Below are 19763 nucleotides of genomic sequence, written 5' to 3' on the forward strand. Positions count from 1 at the left end.
ATTAACTGTGATAACTAATTTGTTTTAATGGTAATCTCATACATACTTCGACCAATAGGTCTTGAGTTCGAGCCCCTTTGCAGAAATGCATACCCACTTTCAGTTTAATGCTCTTGTACTAAATTATGTAATTTTGGTCAATAATTTCATATGTGCTTACAAAACTATAATATATATATATATATATATATATATATAAAATGTAATATTGATCAATAGTGTCACTTCTAAAAAAAATATAATTGATATTGTAAACTAAAAATAAGAATTATAAACAACAAGAAAAAAATATAAATTCAAAATATATACTTAGAAATAAGATTGAGAAGCCAAACTATTCTTGAAAAAAAGTTTTTAAAGCTCATGTAATCTAGATTCTAGCATCACAATTCGTGTTTTTTTACTTTCCCATTTGTATTTATGATTTCGACATGTTATTTTAACAATTAATCGAGTCTTTACTGTTTTCGATTGACTGTTAAAGATCAGTTATGGGCTTATGGCTCTGATTTGGTCCATGACTTCATATATTTTTCTAATATATTTTATTGATCATGATATCTTATTCCTTGTTACTTCAGAAAGCATGCGCAATAGCATTTTTCCATGCTAAATATTAAAAAAAAAAAAAAAGACAGTTAATTATCACTAATTTATATATATATATATATATTAAGAAAGGAAAAGAAGATACTTGGAATGGTAAATAGCAATTAGTTGTATAATAATCATAAAAATACCGAAAACACAATAATCACACTTCAATAATTTAAAATGATAACCTAGATATTTGTATTTTTTTATACGTCATCATACCACATTTATACGAGCACGGTTCTTTTTGTAATATACCCAAATTATAATTATTTCGAAATCAGAATCCAATGGAGGCTCAAATTATAACCAAGGTATATATTTTGGACCCATCTATGACAATCCCATGGTTATTATCATGAATATTCAGAGAATATATGCGAGTACTTTGCAGTTAAAAGGCGCTTTAATTTTATCTTTACCTTCTTTTTAAAATCATTTTAGCGTGATATAATAAGTATTAACCTGATCCTGATGTGATTGAAAACTGTATATGAATATATACTGTAAATGTGAATATGATTGCAAAAAAAAAGAAGAAGAAGAAAGGAGAGGTTTAATTCCGTATATCACTCATATGTCATTAAGATTTTTTATGGGACTTAAAAGTCACATCATTACATTAGAATTAGTGGTTGTGATTTGAAATTATTTTGTCAATAGTCTGTGCAATTAACTTGAGAATGTAGCACAAGTATGTTGAAGAGAAACATTATTGCCAACTCCTTTTTAAATGCCTTTAAACTAGCTCATTAATGACAATAAGTAACCACAACTTATGACACGTATATATTAGTGTTTAATATTTATCATCGTGTACTGTATCACATGAGGAACTGCTTGGTTAAAAAAAACGACGACATCAGATTTTGAAATAAGTAATGCCAATCATAATAATTTGTTTTCTTCTATTAAGCATGGTTATTTATTGTTAACGATTGGGCGCAAAATTAACAATTAATTTCAATAACTCTAGTAAGATGCTAATTAGGGTTTTGGACCACCATTTTGGGCCAATCTATCTATATTCTTTTGTGAGAACTATTATTATTAAACTAATTTTGGACAAAACAACACCAGCATATCATACTTTAACAGATTGACATGTCTCCATTTTACAATCACTAATCTATTTTAATAAAATTTGTAGTATTAAGTATTACATAATTTGAGTGAATCTAGCCGAAAGAGAAGTGAGAATAATTTATCCTTATAACAATAAAAATTATACTCACCTTAAGTATATAATATTGGCGAGATTATAATAATCATGATAATATGGATGATGATCATTCCATTTAGGAACCCATAGTTATTCGATGCACAGTGGTAACTCAATTTTATAGAATACATCCAAAATTGATAAAATCATGCGGCAAATTGAGAGATGTTTGAACATGGACAGGTTGAGATTTTGGATGCACTATCCACTTTTGTAGTACATAAATATTATGCTGAAAACAATAAATGTTAACTATATATATCAGCAATCAGAACTTCTACAGTGTTTGAAGCTTCAAAGTGTCTACATACATGCAAAGGAGGAAGTTCTATATATAAAGAAAAAATAAAACCAAATAATCAACACCCATTAAACCCTACTGTAACTAAACAACATAATCTTGAAGAGAAAGAAAAGAAAAAAATAAAAAATAAAAAACCCTTTAACAAGTTCCATATCCCATGTACAATGACGAGAAAAAACTTCATTGTCTTTCCCACAAATTAACCCAAAAAAAGGGGTGATAATCATAATAAAAAAAAGGGTCACCTGTTTTTGTGTCTAAACAAAAATAATAAACTTTGCAAAGTAGTGATCATGAAAAACATGATCTTGATAACGACTATGGTGACGAAGAACTCCAACTTTGTAAGCCAATATCGTTGTGTTGCCTTGAAGGACCAGATTTCGGAATCGGAATTCTTTTGGGCAAATAATCCAAGAAGTGGCCAGAATTCTGAGATCTCGTTGGCTTGAATTTGAAGAAGTGTTTGGTGTTTGTTCTTGAGGCATGAGATTGGCCAAACACCATGGACGTGACTAATAATATGGTCAGTATGATAACCCAGCGAAGTAGAATTTTAGGTCTTCTGATGATTCTACGTTGACTCATCTTTTAGAAGGAAGGAAAATAAAAGCGTAAAAGAGGAAAAGCTATGTGGGAAAGATTTTTAGTCAGAAATGTTGTATATCTCTATCAAGTAGTAGTGATCTAATAAGAAGTGTTTTTGAGGGTTTTGATAGGTGAGTGAATAGCGATAGAAAAAGCATTATAGAGGAAAAGCTAGCTCATTCATGAATAATATTGGAGTTTAGTTTTGCTGAGACAATTTTTTTGTTTAGAGAGAGAGAGAGTTTGACAGAAATCAGACGCTTCCACAAGTAAAAAAGCTTTGGCGTTGGAAGAAGAAAAAGTTTGTCAAAGGACTTTTTTTTTTTTTTTTGGAATTGGACTACTTGGGTAAGAAACTATTGATTGATATGAGTGGTAATGATAAAGGTTTTTGCCTATCTTGACCCAATATTATTCGAGTAGTTCCATTTTCGTCCTTTATTGTATTTATTTCCTTGAGTTTTAAATTTTTTACACTTTGATAATCTTTTGCCTATGTTTTATTTTTATGAAAAGAATACCATTATTATTTATAAGGTCTTTCAGAGTCATTTAATATTATTAAAATAATCTTTTAAAATAATTAAAATATTTAGTATTACAAAAATATTAAAACCAATAGAAGTATATATGTTAAAGAATATATTTCGACATAAATTTGTTATAGAAACAAAATGCTTAATTATTTGTCTATTAACAACTTGGTAATTTATTAAAATACCCTCGTAAACAAATTGTATTTTTCATGAAAAAATGTATGGAAAGTTGAGCAGTGTATTTAAAATGCTAAAAATAACAGATTTTTCAAAGTGATAAATGGAAGAAAAAGGAATATAGTAATCAAAGAGTCTACTAGAATAATATACAAATTTATAAGGGCCATGCAGGTAAACAGGTAATGATAATTAAAGAACCCTGAGAAAAAGGAGTGACAGAAGGGAAATTGGACAAAAGTTACGAGACCCAAAAAAGAAAAGAAAAAAGAAAAAAAAAAGATGTGACACTATTGTTTTATGAGTGTCAATTGTCAAGAGAAGAAAGTAAAATGAAAGAGAAGAAGGTGATGTGTACAATACTTGGGAAAAAAAATAATAATAATAAGAAGGAAATAAAAGTGGGAAAAAAAGTTATATATGTTATGTCATCTTTTTTTGTGGTTAGGTAACTTTTGGTCCCACTCTCTATTAATGGCCGACTAGGAAACTTGGAACTGTTTTTTTAGACCCCTCTTTGCAGGGAAAAAAAAACTTTATCCCTCACCTTCATTACCTTTTGTAGGCCTTTATTTAATTTACATTCTAGCTCTCTCTCAAATAAATATTATATAATAAATATATATAATTCTATAGCTATTTATATAGGCGCGCAAAACTATATAGTTGGCGTATACACTCATGATTCAGGATGAGCAAAAAACCAAATTCTTCATAGGGTTGTTGAATAGTCAATAGTTATGATATGAATTTTGAATGAAGTGAACTAGTGTGTGTGACATATCAGAATATTTTCTATTGGTTGACGGACGTGCAATCAATTATAAATCTCTCTTTATATATTATATATATGTGGTGACAATACGTGACATTTTCCCCTTTATATTATGCATGCATAGGTCCCTCTTCCCTCGTGCAAGTGCATAATAAAAACAAGAGGAAATATTGTCGTTTTTATAATATGGTCTCTTCTTTCAATACTACAAAGTCTATATAGTATATACTATAGTCGTAGTAGTGGACAGAAATATGGTTTTGCGGATATAGATAATAATTAATATATATTTATATATATATATGAGCTGTGAAAGTTACTGTATATCTGTTGTAAGACAAGTACAGAATCAGCCATTCCCTTAATTAAAGGGACGAAAACAATGCTGCTCAAATAGTGTCTTACATTGCAAACCCACAACTTTTAAAAATAAATGCAAAAATAGCTTTATAGGATTATTGCTTATAGTTATAACTTATAAGTATGAAATAAAAGTGTGCTTAAGAGGTTCTTTTCAATCATACTATGGTTGATGACAATATAAACTATTTAATTTAGGGTCAATATGGGTTTTGGATGAAATGGTTCTGACGTTGTTTTGGACTTCTTTTGTAATTACAAGAAATTGGAAGTTATTAGATCCGGTAAGACGGAAGTTATCAAACTGTTTAATTAACATATTTTTACGCCAAATTCCTATTATAAGCTATTGATAAGAATCTTGCAATAAGTTCATCAAAAGTCGTTTTATCTTCAGTGATATAAAATTTTTAGTTTGATTATTAAAGAGTTCTTTTTTATATATTAATATGAATTCTTGTATGTCTATTTGTAACCTATATTTCATGAATAATGGGAGTTCTCAATGATGAAGTTAAAAAAGAAAAAAAAAAGAAAAAGAAAAGAGATATTTGATAAAGAGATTTAGTAAGGTCTATAAAATCATCAATTACTCGTCTTGATGTCAATAAATTCAAAGATATATATATAAAGCACTGACCTTATGATACTTAACAAATACACAATGTTAAAAAAAGTTGAAAATTATTTTACAAAAATATATCATTTGAAGACAAAAAACAAATATTTTTTTGCCGTTCTATTCCAAAGTGGGAGGTTTTTCCCACCAATCTGAAAATAGGCTATAAATTTATCACTATTGAAAGCTGAAAATATTTCGTGTTTTCTTTTTTCTTTTTAGACTTCAATGGAGGTTTTTGTCGTTTTTCCTCCATCAGACTTCTTAATTTGGTGGGGTAACTATATTTGGAGTATAAGCGCAATTTAGCAAAAATAGCCCTGAATAGAAAATAATAAATACGAGAGAGGTTTATTTTTTTCTCCCTGCATTTATTTACCTACTTACAGTGTCGTACGTATGAGTAAGTAGGATATCATTTTATAAAGGACAAAGTAATAGATTTACTGACGGTGAAAGTTACCTGTCTACAGATATTTTAAATTTTTCTTTACTTTACAAAAATCAAGGAAATCTTGTACATATTGTTTATTGTTTTGAGTTAATGACGATAAAAATACCTAAAGTTTTACATTGTTTTGAGTCGTGGTCTTCAGATTTTGAATTGAATGTTTAATAAAATAATAATAATAAAATCATAAAAGAAATTGATAAAATAATAATAATCAGAAATTTAAACAAAATTAAAAATAATGAATAAGAAAAAAAAAGAGCAGGAGTTTCAATCGCCGCCGAAAAGGAAACAACCATCGCGGTCGCCGGCGGTTACTTTGTTACAACATTACATCTTTCATATTTTCCTACTGTTTAAAAAAACCGGCATAAAAAGAACACACATGTATATAAGATAAAAAAAATTTAAAAAAATTAAAAAAAAAAAAAAAAAAAAAATGACCCAGCACCAGCGAAGAAGCCTCCACCGGTGGCAAGAGCACCCTGTCGTCGGCAACAGAATCCTCACTCCGCCGGTCCTCTTTGGCTCCGTCCCTGCAGACCCGTAGAAATCTCCTCCTCCGCCGCCGTTGCCGGAAGACGAAGTCCTATGCACCGAAATTTTTCATCTAGATCGATGGTTTTACAATGTCCACTGTGTTTCGACGATTATACAAAAAAAAAAAACGCCACGTTGTGGTTGGGCTTTGTCGTTGTGGCGACGGAGAGTTTGTGGGTTTTCGATTGACCATAGAGATGAGTTTGAGCCTCATCAAACAGCAATCTCAGTATTTCCTCAAATAACAAAATTTTTGGGAGTTCTTCATTGATTCAATTAAATCCAAGATTTCAATTTCACAACCAATTATCAACGATTTAGCTTAATAAAAGATCACTGTTTGACCTAGCTCTGTTTGATACAAAATCGACGAAGATAGGGAAAAAGGAAATAAGAGTTGATCGTTGAGTGTTTTGAACTCGGTGGCTCGGATTTGGTCGACGGATTTTTTTCGTAGAAGTCGATGCCGAAGTCTCTGAGAAACTCTTTGCTCTCTGGTTTATCCATGGCTGATTGGAATCGGAGAGAGAGAGAGAGAGAGAGAGAGAGAGAGAGAGAGAGAGAGAGAGAGAGACTTTTTATTTTTTAATTTTTTTAACTTTTATTTTTTTTATTTTCATAGTTAAATAATAATAAAAATCAGTTGTTAAATCTGGACCGTTCATTTCAAACAGGTAGCTACGGTGGAACAAAAAATAAACATTAGGTATTTTACCCGCTGAAAAAAAAAAAGAATGGATAGTTAAGTGTATCCAATGTAAAACTTCATGTATTTTTGCCGCCATTAACTCTATTGTTTTCTAAAATAAATAAATAAAAGATGTCATGTGTGACACAAACAAACTCTTTGTAAATGATATAATGAACACTAAAATATTCATTTTAAAATTATCATTACGTGTAAATGTGTTAATATTCATTTTCACAGGCCGGTAGAGAGGTGTTTATCAAGTCAATCCTTCAGGCCATCCCGTGTTATGTGGCCTCTTGCCTCAAGCTTCCGAAGACCCTGATCTCGGAGATTCACTCTGCTATAACCAAGTTCTGGTGGGGAAATTGCAACGGGGCCAATAAGACGCACTGGGTTGCTTGTGAGGTCCTCGTGCGGAACAAGATGAAGGGTGGCATGGGTTTTAGAGACTTAGAAAAGTTCAACCAAGCTCTGATCGCTAAGAATGTGTGGAGATTCCTTAGACGGCCCGACAGTTTGGTGGGCAAGATCTTTAGCGAGAGTTACTACCGACACGGGGACATCTTGAGTGGTCATTGTGGGTCAAACAGCTCTTTTATGTGGCGCAGTCTGGTCTGGGGGAGGGATATCATCCTGGCTGGCACGAGATAGAACATCGGAGATGGTGAGTCGATCTTGATTATGGGAGATAAGTGGATTCCTAGACCGAAATCCTTCTCGTGGGTTGACCCCCCTTGGATCCCTCCTGATATGAGAGTTGCATAGCTGATGAGATTGGATGGTGACTGGGACGCTCCGCTCGTTCGGGCCATGTTTGCAGAGGAAGACGCCATGGCTATTTTGAGTATCACGTGCGGTGGTGAATGGGTTCCTGGTCGGAGTCGGTGGCACTACACAGATGATGGAGAGTACACGGTCAAGAGTGGGTACCGGGTGGCTATGGAACACATCTTTGAAGCCAGTTCTTCCGACCAGTCACCGATGGAGGAATGGTGGAGAAAATTCTGGAAACTTCGAGTTCCTCCTAAGGTGAAGCTCTTTATTTGGAAAGTTTGCAAGGATCGGATCCCGACTCGCACCGCTCTGGTCAAGAGGAAGGTTAACACTGACGATCGCTGCCCTATCTGCTCCGGAATGGCTGAGACGGTTCACCATGCGCTCTGGGGCTGCACATGGAGTAGGAAGGTTTGGAAAGAGGCAGGGTTTGGTGAGATCCTCCCGGCGCGCGGGGAGGGCGAGGCTTTTGCCAACATTCACAGAGCGACGGACTCTCTCGAGGTGAGTAAGTTTGAATTCTATATCACTATCATGTGGGAATTGTGGAATCACAGGAACAATGTCATCTCGGGGAAGAAAGCTTGGAATCAGACAGAGCTTGTTCAGTGGACTGGGAGCTTCCTTCGACGAGTTTAGAGACGCGAACAAGACCACTGCTCGGGTAGAGGAGAAGATGACGACTAAGCCTAGGTGGATCCCTCCGGCGCAAGGAACAATCTCGGTGACTGTGGATGCTGCGCTAGATCGGGACCAGGGAGGGTTCGGTGTGGGGTGTATTGCTCGTGACCACACCGGAAGGGTGTTAGCCTCGCAAACGCTTTCCCAAGCTAGGGGTTTTACCCCCCAGCTTGCGAAGGCGTTTGCGGTTCTCCAAAGCGTAGTTTTGGCTAGTAGCATCGGCGGGTCAAGGTAGGAGCTTCATTCGGATTGCTCGGAGGTGGTCAAGGCGGTGGTCGGAGGGGTGATTCCCACGACTGAGCTCGGGACGATCTTGCATCACATCAAGAGAGAGGTAAGTAATTTGATTGAGTTTAAGATTATGTATATTCCTCGTCTCTGTAATATCACGGCTCACAACTTAGCTCGTTTTGCTGTAACTCAAAGTTCTAACTCGACTTGGATGGGGGCTTGTCCCTCCTTTCTCAGGAGAGGCTATTAGAGCCGATGACAGAGAGATTCAATCCCGCATGTTGGGATAGAGTCTTCGTGTTTGGCTTGTTGTGTTGGTTTCGTGGTTGTTTGTTTGTTTTATCTCTTGTATCCACGGTTTTCATCCGCCATACGTGAGAGCTTATATGAAATCTCTGTGACACTGCCCACGTTTTTCAAAAAAAAAAAAAAAAAACCGAACCTATAGAAACGTATGCATCTCGGTGATGCCTTGAATCACACACCCGGTGAACTTTCTAAGGCAAACTCTTATTACAATGTATATAGTATCACACAAAAAAAAAATACTATTATTTTGTACTTATAATTGACTATCAATTCCACTACCAAAGCAATTTTATTCTGCTTTTATTGGTTTATATAATATAAAATAATTTTTTTAGTGTGGCAATATTTGGTTTTATGGCTCAAGTGGGAAAAAAAATTGTTGCTAATATCTGTCTTTAATTTAGTAATAAAAGTGTTAAATTTTAATTTTTTTATTTATTTTGGATAATTGGCTTGAATTTTATAATATTGATTTTAAAATATAGAATTTCTTCCGGAAAATTTCAGGTCTTACATTTATTAGTTTTTCTTACCTGGTTAGAGAAATTGAATCCAATAAATTGAGAGTGAATTAAACGACATAAGCACTTTGATACCAATAAATTGAATTCAAAATATTAAGTACATAAAAAAAAATTAAACGAATAAAAAAGGTAGAATAATAAATATGGTAACTGATTAATAACTTCAACAATGCTATTTTCTTATTAATGATGATAAGATAACTTGGCTATTTTACAATAGTAGAGTTTTAGAATGACCTAGTTGGTATAAATGCTCTTAAATGTTACTGCACATAAATTCTTATATTTATTCTCTCCCAATATAATCTTATAACTGTGATATCTTAATTACTTATATATTATAAGATTAAATTCATTTAGTTTATTATCGCTCAGTCAAAACTGAATATTTTTTTTTAATCTCATTTACTTGTTTTTATAGGATAAAAAATTGACAATCAGAAATCTATAATATTTTTTTATTATATTTTGCAATACTTTTTCCGGAATTTAAATCAATCCAGCTTTTCCGTGGAAAAATATTTTATGTTTACACACTTTTTCATTGGTTTTCTGTTTTTCATTGATTTTTATGTATCCCGGACTCCTTCAAACATTTTTCAATAACCACATTATAATCGTTGCCTACAAACATATTAATTAATATTAAATAAGAATAAAAAGTTTACATATTCTTTTTCCGTAGAAGACTAGAAGAGGGAAAAAAAGAAAAGAAAAATCTTTTGAAACCTTAAAACAAACACACTGACAACTTTCGCTTATTCAAATTTAGCACCGTGTGGATTTACTTTATAGTTTATAGTGAATGAAATTAACTGTGCCTTGCTTTCAAATAATAAATTAACTGTTCCTGACCTGTTACAAAAAGCTTTATAAAGTGCATATTATTAAGAAAATTTATACTGACCCACGTAAAATGATAGAATTGCTAAGTAACTACCATTTCGATATTTTTATTTAAATAAACAATTTTGATTAATAATATCTATTTTTAAATTTTTTTTAATGAAAATCATGATCGACTGTCCATTAAAACAAATATGTAGATCTTATTCTCTCTCTCTCTCTCTCTCTCTCTCTCTCTCTCTCTCTGTGACTGTATAAATAGAGATCTATTGCCTCCTCTTATGCTTCATCAGCCTCGTATCTTTTCAAAGTTTCGAGGTTATGTGTCTTACATGTTCTTCCTTTTCAAAGCCTTATCCGGCGATCTTTCTAAATCTCCATCTCCGGAGTTGACTCAGTGTACTTCAATCGCCGTCTCCGGGCTCCGATCATGGGGATTCTCTTCCTCCAATGCGCGCTAGAGCTACGGCATCCACTGGAACCCTCCGGTGATCGGAAAATTTCAGAAGAAGATCGCTTTTATAGTAATATTTTGTTCAATAATTAAAAAAAATTATGTTCTCAATTTAATTTTAAAATGTGAATTTATTTAGGATTTCTGATATTTTTGTTGATAGTGAAATTCGCTTCATATTTTAGCTAAATACACTATTTATAGTGGTTAATGAGTCGTGATCATTCCTTTTTTTTAGGTAAACCTTAAATATTTTTACTTAATCGTTTTTTTCTAAATGGGTGTTTTTTTTTCAATGTTGATTTATATGATTCGAGGATTGGTAAATTGTCTAATATTTTTCATTTTGATTAGCTCAATTATGAGGTTTTGTTTTGTGTTTAATCGTGTTAATATCGATATATTTGTGTTTATTTGTATTAATATTGATATATTTATATTTATTTGTGTCAATGTCGGTAAATTGTTACATAACTACAGCCGGCATACATATGGAAGATTATGACGCAACTTTCGAGCATCACGGTAAAGCTATCTTCGTCGGTCAGATCGGCAGCGACGATCTCATTAAAAAAAACAATAAAATTTTTAGAGTTTTTTGTAATCTATGACAGGAAGAGTTATCTTTCTTTAGTATTTTATTGTTTTTCTATTATTTATTTTAATTTATTTAAATTTGGTAATGGTTTACTTTAATGAATTGTATTTTTATCTTTAAATCTTCGTTTATTTTGGTTTTAGTATTTTATTGTTTTTCTATTATTTATTTTAATTTATTTATATTTGGTAACGGTTTACTTTAATGAATTGTATTTTTATCTTTAAATCTTCGTTTATTTTGGTTAATGATTATTTTGCAATAAAACAAAACGTTGATTATTTAGCGAATTCCCATTTTTGTAATATTTATATAGCTAAATTGCCTTATTATTAGCCATCCTCGCTGATAACGGCTACGATTGAAAGGACAAGATAAGATCTGTCTCTTTGACTGAAACCGTATAGCTATATGTGGGCTTCTAAACTTCAAGCCCAGATCCAATAAGAATTGCAAATTGCAGTAAACTCGTTGAGCGTTGTAGAGTATGAAAAAAGGGAAATTTCGCACGTACCATAAGATGATACCTCGCATTATAAAATCTCCTATAAAACATTTTTTTAGACAAATTTAACCCATTCATAAATAAAGTTTTAAATAGAAAAAAACTAAAGGAAACTGTAAACAGTAAAAAAGAGTCAAAATAAATAAATAATAAAGAAAATACTGGAGAAAACGGGTATATTTTATATATATTTGGTAAATTTCGTTTGCAAGAAATTACTGAAGGTACTAAGAAAATATATGTTGAATGTGTCTGGTATAGTGTGCCTTGATAAATCTGTTAACCAAAACAAGTATTATGGTAATCCCTTATAATAACTAATATGGATAAGAAGCTGAATTTACCCATTCAAGAAATTTACGCTGTTTACACTTACAAACATACTAATTACATTTTTTTAATATGGAAAAATCTTATGTATGTGTATAGTTTTTTTTTTTTTTTTTTTTTTTTTCATAAGGAGTTGTAATTTGATTGATTGAATTCGGCTAAATCCATTGTAAAATCAAGTTCAACACAATCCATCATAATATCCTTTAGTAAGCATGTGAGCTATATATCGGCTATTGCGGATGAGTGTATTAATCTTCATGAAAAAAAGAGGGCAAGGTGCGTAAGATATTTAACTTAAATTAGATTAGTTGGATCAAATCTCTTAAAACTATTATAAAAAAAATACAAAATCTAAAAAATTAAGACCGATCCGATCTAAAATTTTGAAATTAGACCAGATCGTTTTAGACCAATCCCAAAATTAGATCGATGGTTTAAAAAACCGATAGCCCAATCCGATTTACGATTTTCCGGACTTTTGCATGGGCAAAAATAAATTGAGTCACGGGCAAAAAAAAATATTTTAGAGTTTTATCAACAATTAGATCACTTCAAACGTGATAATTTCAATCTATCTATGGTTTATAAAATGTTAAACAAATAGCCAACAGCTGATGTGTCATATTTATTTTTATACCTTTTACTACCCGAATTTATTTAATTAATTAGATTTTTGTATATAAAAAAGTCCAATTTAAGGCTCTAATTGGTAGGAACCGTAGGATCTCTCATTCTCTCTCCTATCTCTCTATTTCCGTTTGTTTAAACACGTTCCATTTTTTGTTTCTCTCTCATTCTCATTAGATCCGTATTTCTCTCTTTCTCAATCAATTTTTCTTTTTCTTTTTTCCTTCTTCAATACTTTAAAAATTAATATCTTCCTCATACGAACTTGAAAATTGAGTGATTCTAAGTCCTATGGATTCGTGGAGACGAGAGCTACAACAATATACCCATTATACTGTTATTGTTTACAGACGTGGAATTCCGCCGGATATGAGCTCCGAGGGTGGCGTAGCTCTTATTCGTCTTCGTCGATCGTCACACATGCAGATTTGGGCTCTAAGGACAGAGAAGCTCTTCATTGGACAGTGGAAGTTTTGAAGCACTGTGCATCGATAGAGGAGAAGAGGAGCACCACGTGCGGAATCCTCTATAAATTTTTGTTAATTAATGTTGAATTCCATGTTTTCCAAACTTTTTACTTCTAGATTTTATATAGTTAATTGCTGTAAATTTTATTGTTAATATGCAGTCGTGTTCATCTTCGACTACAAGTTTTTTTTTTTCTTTTTTGCGGTTAATTTGTTTTCTAGATTTTTTTTTGTTTATCGTTTTTACTTCTTCAACATTATATTTTTTTCCAGAAATTAAAAGTGATATTAGGGAGTAAGTTACATATTATTTAGGATTATTTTTTTAAAAAAATTTCGGACATGAGCGTTTTACTAGGTAAGGTCAAAATCGAATTTTTTTACATGCTAACATTTTTGCCACATCAGCAAATGACTAGTTGACTAAAATTTATAAAACGGTGGCTAAATTTAAATTTAGCTAGTTTTCTAGAGTACCCTAACTTAAATAAGTTGGATCAAATGTTTTAAAATTAATAAAAATAAAAATAAATACAAATCTAAAGACCGGTCCGATATAAAATTGGACCAGACCATTTTAAACAAGTCCCAAAATCAGATCGGTGGTGTAAAAAATCGATAGTCTAATCCGATTTTTCAGTCTTTTGGGCACCCCCTTGCATTGAGTGACGAAAAAAAAAAAAAAAAAAAAAAAAAAAAAACTCATTAGTTTCTTTCCCAAAAAAGAAAAACTTCTTTTGGGTTCGTTTGTATAATAAATTTAAATAATATATGACTAGGGGCGATTGGATTGAAAATGGGCCGGTGCCATACCCATATGTGTTTTGGAATACAGCTAGATTGGTGGAAATTAAATATTAATAATAAAATAGTAATTTTCCTTTTTATAATCTCTTTGATTGATAATAATAAAACATGCTTAGATTAGTTAGATTTACAGTATGATCATGATGATGAAATTATGTCTCACGCTTATTTATCGCCGCATTTGATTTCAAACACACTAAATAACCAGGATAACATTTTATTTTCTTTAATAATGAATATGATTTAGGTGCAAGAAGAGGTTGTGATTCTATCTGTAGAGACACAGGAAAAAAAAAAAGGTAAAAGAAAATACATATGTTACAGAGTAATACATATGTAATAATGTAAACTCATCAAATAGTTTACAATAATAATAATAATAATAATAGTATAGTATAGTATAATTTTATATTTACTTTTCCTACTTTTACGTGAGGAAACACCATGATATCAATAATCAATTACATGTTAAGAGACGCACAATCGAATGAATATACTTATATTGATAAATTGCTGAATCTACGCATATCGATCTCAAGCACAAAAAGAAAATGATGATACGTATATTCACAATATATAAAGATGATTACAAAATTAGTCACACCATATCCGTGTACCATATATATAATCAATCATATATCAGTAACTTCTAAGCTACAATTAATTATACACCCACAACTAATTGATATACTTTTTAAAAAAATGAATGTGCAGAAGAAGTCATTACAAGTAATTTATTTGTTTATTCTATTTGTATACTCGATAACCCCCTCCACTGCGGGGAAAAAAAGTATACGGCAATAAATCATCACAGATTCGCATTACTTCGGATTGAAATAATTGCTCTCTTATATATTTTGTGTATGAACATACAATTTTATATTTTTAAATACATATTGGTGTGATGTTAACAGTTTGTTTTAACAAAAAATTAAAAAAATAGTCAACTTAAACGTTTGATATTGTTAAATAGTCAAGTTTTTGTAAATATTAGATAAATAGCCACAAATGATGACGTAGCTTAATATTGCAGTGATTATTTACTTAATATTTACGTTTGTAAATATATAAAATTAACTATTAATATAATATTTACCAAATTAACCTTAACTATTCAGCAATTCTCAACGTTTAAATTGACTCTTTTGCTAAATTATCATTGTTTTAATGATATATGTCTACTAGTCACAAACGGAAATGACATACACTAAACTGCTTGATATATATATATATATATATATATATATATATATATATATATATATATATATATATATATAACCCGAAAAATATCTTGTTCATCTTTCTGATTTTGTCACTCAAGAAAAACCTTTAAAATTTGGTTGGGTTATGAATTAATCCCTCGTAATCCTAACATTATATAAAGCTTTTAATTCTCAAATAATGTTGGATCCGACTCATTAAACATACTACGAAACGCACCGTATTATAAAATATCCACAGATTTTTTGCCTCCCTCAAACTATCAAATCTCATTTTTCTATCGACATTTTACTAGTAATCAATATTTTCGTGAAATAAAATTGGTCTTTTAGTGGTGGTCTAAAGGAGAATGATTTTTCTATTTATTTATTTATTATATGTGCACGGAACATCAGGTAACAACCCATAACAACTGAGTTTGTAATCCCCAAACAAAATAGTTATTAGTATTCTTTTTGCATACATGTTATATTAGCTAATATTATATATCCCATTGCAAGAATAACCGATGTCGGCTTGTTATAATTCATATATTAGAACCATTATGAGCTGGTCATGGTATATTTAATAACTTGTGACTATTTAATAACAAATAAAAAATACTATATATAATATGACAAAATTATGTGACTAAATGAGTTGTTATGGAACTGTTAGCAGCTATACTATAATATCACGTAATCTCATTAACTAATTCATCTCTATTTATTTCATACGTACTTTCTTCATTTCTTGCATGTTTCTTTTTTTTCCTCTACGTCATAGAATCGTTGGAAAATAAAACACTCTTCGAACTTTGTGAGAGGATATATAAACGAATAACAATCGGTGACTATGCAGAAAACCACATATTTTTCACACCGTACAAGTAATTGAAAGAATAACTTATTTGAAAATTCAATGATGTGATTTTCTCAATTAATGTAAGTGGAATCACTTGTTGATCCCAAGTTTGAACTTTGAACAAATCAAAAGTGTTGACTTTGAAATATTGTACGCGGTGCCGTATGGTACAGATACACCAAAAAAGACTTTTGTTTGGTCACACAAATATTATATCAAAAAGAAAAAAGAGAAAAAAAAGTCCTAAAACCAGCTAATAACTATTAATATGCGTTAGGTGTGGTCAATTACTGGTGGGTCTTAGTCGTCGAAAATTAGTTTGGTTGATTTTGAACCCAACTCTATAATAATACAGGGTTCTAAAAGTCTTAAAATTATATATACATATACATATATATATTATATCACTATCTTTCCGTCTCTATCAGGCTAAATATTAAAATTCTACGTCGTTTGACAAATCTTGCTAGTTTTATATCTATTACACACGATAAACCTCAAAATAATGTTATTAATCTTTACAACGCTATATTATGTGACGAGACGAGAACAAAATATCTAAAGAAAATGTATCAAAAGATACGGTTGTGAATTTTCTGTTTAATATTAAAGTATTAATTAATGTTAAGAGTGGCATTTATTCTTATCCTTATCATGACTAGAATTAATGTGTTTAATTCATTTACAGCATTTAGTTAAACTTGCAAATATTAAATTATATAACTCATCTAAATCCCTTAAATTAAAATTTTAGTAGAAGTCTTTATATATTATAAAAATACCGCAAACTCAGATAAGACGCATGCGCCATATTATAGAGACGTATCCATGAATTGCGTTATAATTTTAATTTAAAGTAGTCATTTGACTAATTACAATAGTTTCTTCGTTAAAAAAAGTAGTCTATTAATTTCACGAAACTAAACTTATCGATTATGTGGTATAGATGTTTTTAATTATAAACTTTATGTTCGTTTGTAAGTCATGTTTTACGTGCAAATTGTATGAACTAATATCTTAGTTGTGATTTTGTGTATTGGCTGTTAATATCGTATGATTAAAATATGAAAAATAAGTTCAAATCTCGTAATATATGGTTTGCCTTATTGTGCATATGAGTAATTCATTTTTTTAGTTTCATTTTATTTTATTTTTAGATTATTGTTATGTTGTGTTTTTTATTTTAATTATAAAAAAAGACACGAATACGTAAAAAAAAATCACAAAGACGACATAAAAAAAAATCATAAAGAAAAAACTCGAATCCAAGTCAATTGGATGGGCCCACCTTGCCAAACTAGTCCATAAGCTAAATCAGCTTGAAATCTCACATTGACCTCGCAACTATATGCTTTGTGACTCTCATGTGAAATCCTCTTGTTGCTCGCTGAATAGAAAAATATGCTAACCCAAGAACCTCGCTTGTTGATGGGATACGTTCACTCGCAATTTAGAGATGTCGACGCTCGATGAAGAACGTTCGTCCATTCTCTCACCTGAAGACGAAGCTCCCTTACCTACTCGGGAATAGGTCATCCCCTACTCATGGGCCCATGCCCTCATCTATAAAATGCCCCGTCAAGCTCGAGCCCTAATTTTGTAAAAGGCCCCGTCAAACCGAGCCCTAATTTTGTAAAAAGCCCATTGCACGAGATTGTGCCCTCATCTAAGATTGTGCCCTAATTATTCTTCACCTAACGAACTCTTTTAGACCAATGATGGACTCTCATCTCTAACGAAAACCTCGAGCCTGAAGGTGGGTTTGTGACCATAGAAGGTCTCCCACCCAAACGATGACATATGTGACATCTCGAGTTCATCTATGTATCATCAAATGTGTTCTTAAGTGTTATATCCAATATATTGTGTCAACGAAATTTTATTAATATAGAAAGCAGAATCGCAATATAATAAGAAATACCATGTAGAGTATTTATTGTATCGTGTATTTATCTACTCTTTCACTTTAGTAAATATATTTCGACCAATATGATATAAAACGCGACTAAATTTAACTTTAACAAACCAACAGCAATATTTTAACTTCGAGTTGGCGTTGTTTTACTTTTTAGTAGTTGATAAACTAATGCGGTTGTTATAGACTTGTAATTATACATATAAGAACATGATTGATGCGGTGTCTTCTAGTAATATCATGGAAGAAAGGTTCTTGTTTTTTTTTCGGGTTTAAAAAAATGAAATTTTTTTAAATTAGACCCGGATTTCAAGTAGTGAAAGTTTTCTTTTTAATAGAACGAAATTATGGTCCGACAGTCCGACTACATGTGATACTTTCGGTGCAATCATAGCTGCATAGTTTTCAAAATATTGACGATTCCTTATTACGCCTAGAAATGTGTGTGTGTGTGTCTGTAACTGTATGTATATCACTTCAATGTTTTTTTTAAGTAAGTGTAAGCTTAATCTTATGTTAATTACTTAATTTTAGATTCCTGTTTGGAAATTTTTGTACTTTAGTGATTAATACCATGTGATGTGAGTGTGCTGCAGCGCTAATTTAGTTATCTGAATTTAAAAAATTGGTTTAGAAAAGTTTTGATAGATTTATCACTACCGATTAAAGTTTTTATTATTTAACTCACTTAAATTTTTGAAATTGTTGTTTAGCCAAATTTCAGTAAATATTAGAAAAATAACCACAAACTTTACGTATTTACATATTTTTGTTTACGAAGTTAAGTTTTTGAACGTGTAAATAATGATTTATGCTTATTTATATATAAAAAAAAAAACTTACTAAAGGTTGTTTAGATAGCAATGGTATGTAAATAAAGTATATCTAATGTGGGTCCATTATATATTTAGCCTTATTTGCACGTTTGATTTGCCATTTAGTCAACTTTTAGTAAATTTTTGATAAATAGTCATAATCTATTATTTACATGTTAAATAAACTTGATTGCAACAATAAAAAGAAAATTAAAAATGTGTAAATAAGTTAAATCTGTGACTATTTATGTAATATTTATTGAAAATTGGCTAAATAGCGATTTCGAAAGTCTAAATGAGTTATTTTCCTAATTTTTGAATTACCATCCAATTATCATGTCTAGAAACCTCCGTTATATCACGGAAAGAAAAAGGCAATAACAAATACTATTATGTCATAATTATGTTCCATAAAAAATGTCATTATTGTGTGAAATTAACAGTGATAGATGAAGAAATTTATATTACTTTTACTCTTGCACGGTTGCTTTCTTTCAGACGGTAAAATTTATAACTCTTTATGATAGCAAGTAAATATATTTATATTATTATTGAAATATATATATATATATATATATATTTATATTTATATTCAACTCTTCACTGAGTTTGTACGATATAGTTTTTATATTCAACTCTATTATTAAATGAATGAGTTTTTTTGTACTAAAAGTGGGTTAAATATTTAAACTATGAACGTAAAAGAGGAAACTAGATATATATAATCATATATATATATATATATATATATATATTAATTAAATATATATGTTATCATTACGAGATGGATAGATATTTTACCTTGACACTGATGAAGTTGGAAATTTACATATCACGTGTGGTGATGATTTTTTTAGGAAAAATAATAATGTTTAGCATAAAAATATACGTTATAAAGATACTATTCGTTATAATTTACATTATAGAAATTAATAAAGCTACTATTCGTTATA

At 30.7% G+C, this 19763-nt stretch overlaps 1 protein-coding gene across 1 annotated transcript; it reads right to left on the bottom strand.

The window, feature by feature from the left end:
• Nucleotides 1–2053: 2053 nt before the first annotated feature.
• On the bottom strand, nt 2054–2942 carry LOC149399258 (protein IDA-LIKE 2-like). The gene has a single exon (XM_089613173.1). It carries the CDS (start codon nt 2706–2708, stop codon nt 2439–2441), a length of 270 nt encoding a protein of 89 aa, XP_089469299.1. The 5' UTR covers nt 2709–2942; the 3' UTR covers nt 2054–2438.
• Nucleotides 2943–19763: the final 16821 nt, after the last annotated feature.

This window comes from Urtica dioica, chromosome 4 (assembly GCF_054948205.1).
Source record: "Urtica dioica subsp. dioica isolate 48M chromosome 4, U.dioica_male_clone48M_v1_H2, whole genome shotgun sequence".
In the NCBI taxonomy this organism is placed as follows: Eukaryota; Viridiplantae; Streptophyta; class Magnoliopsida; order Rosales; family Urticaceae; genus Urtica; species Urtica dioica.

Bases quoted from the DNA above. Each gene is read 5' to 3' on its own strand.
- LOC149399258 (XM_089613173.1), bottom strand. From the start codon at position 2,708: ATGAGTCAACGTAGAATCATCAGAAGACCTAAAATTCTACTTCGCTGG.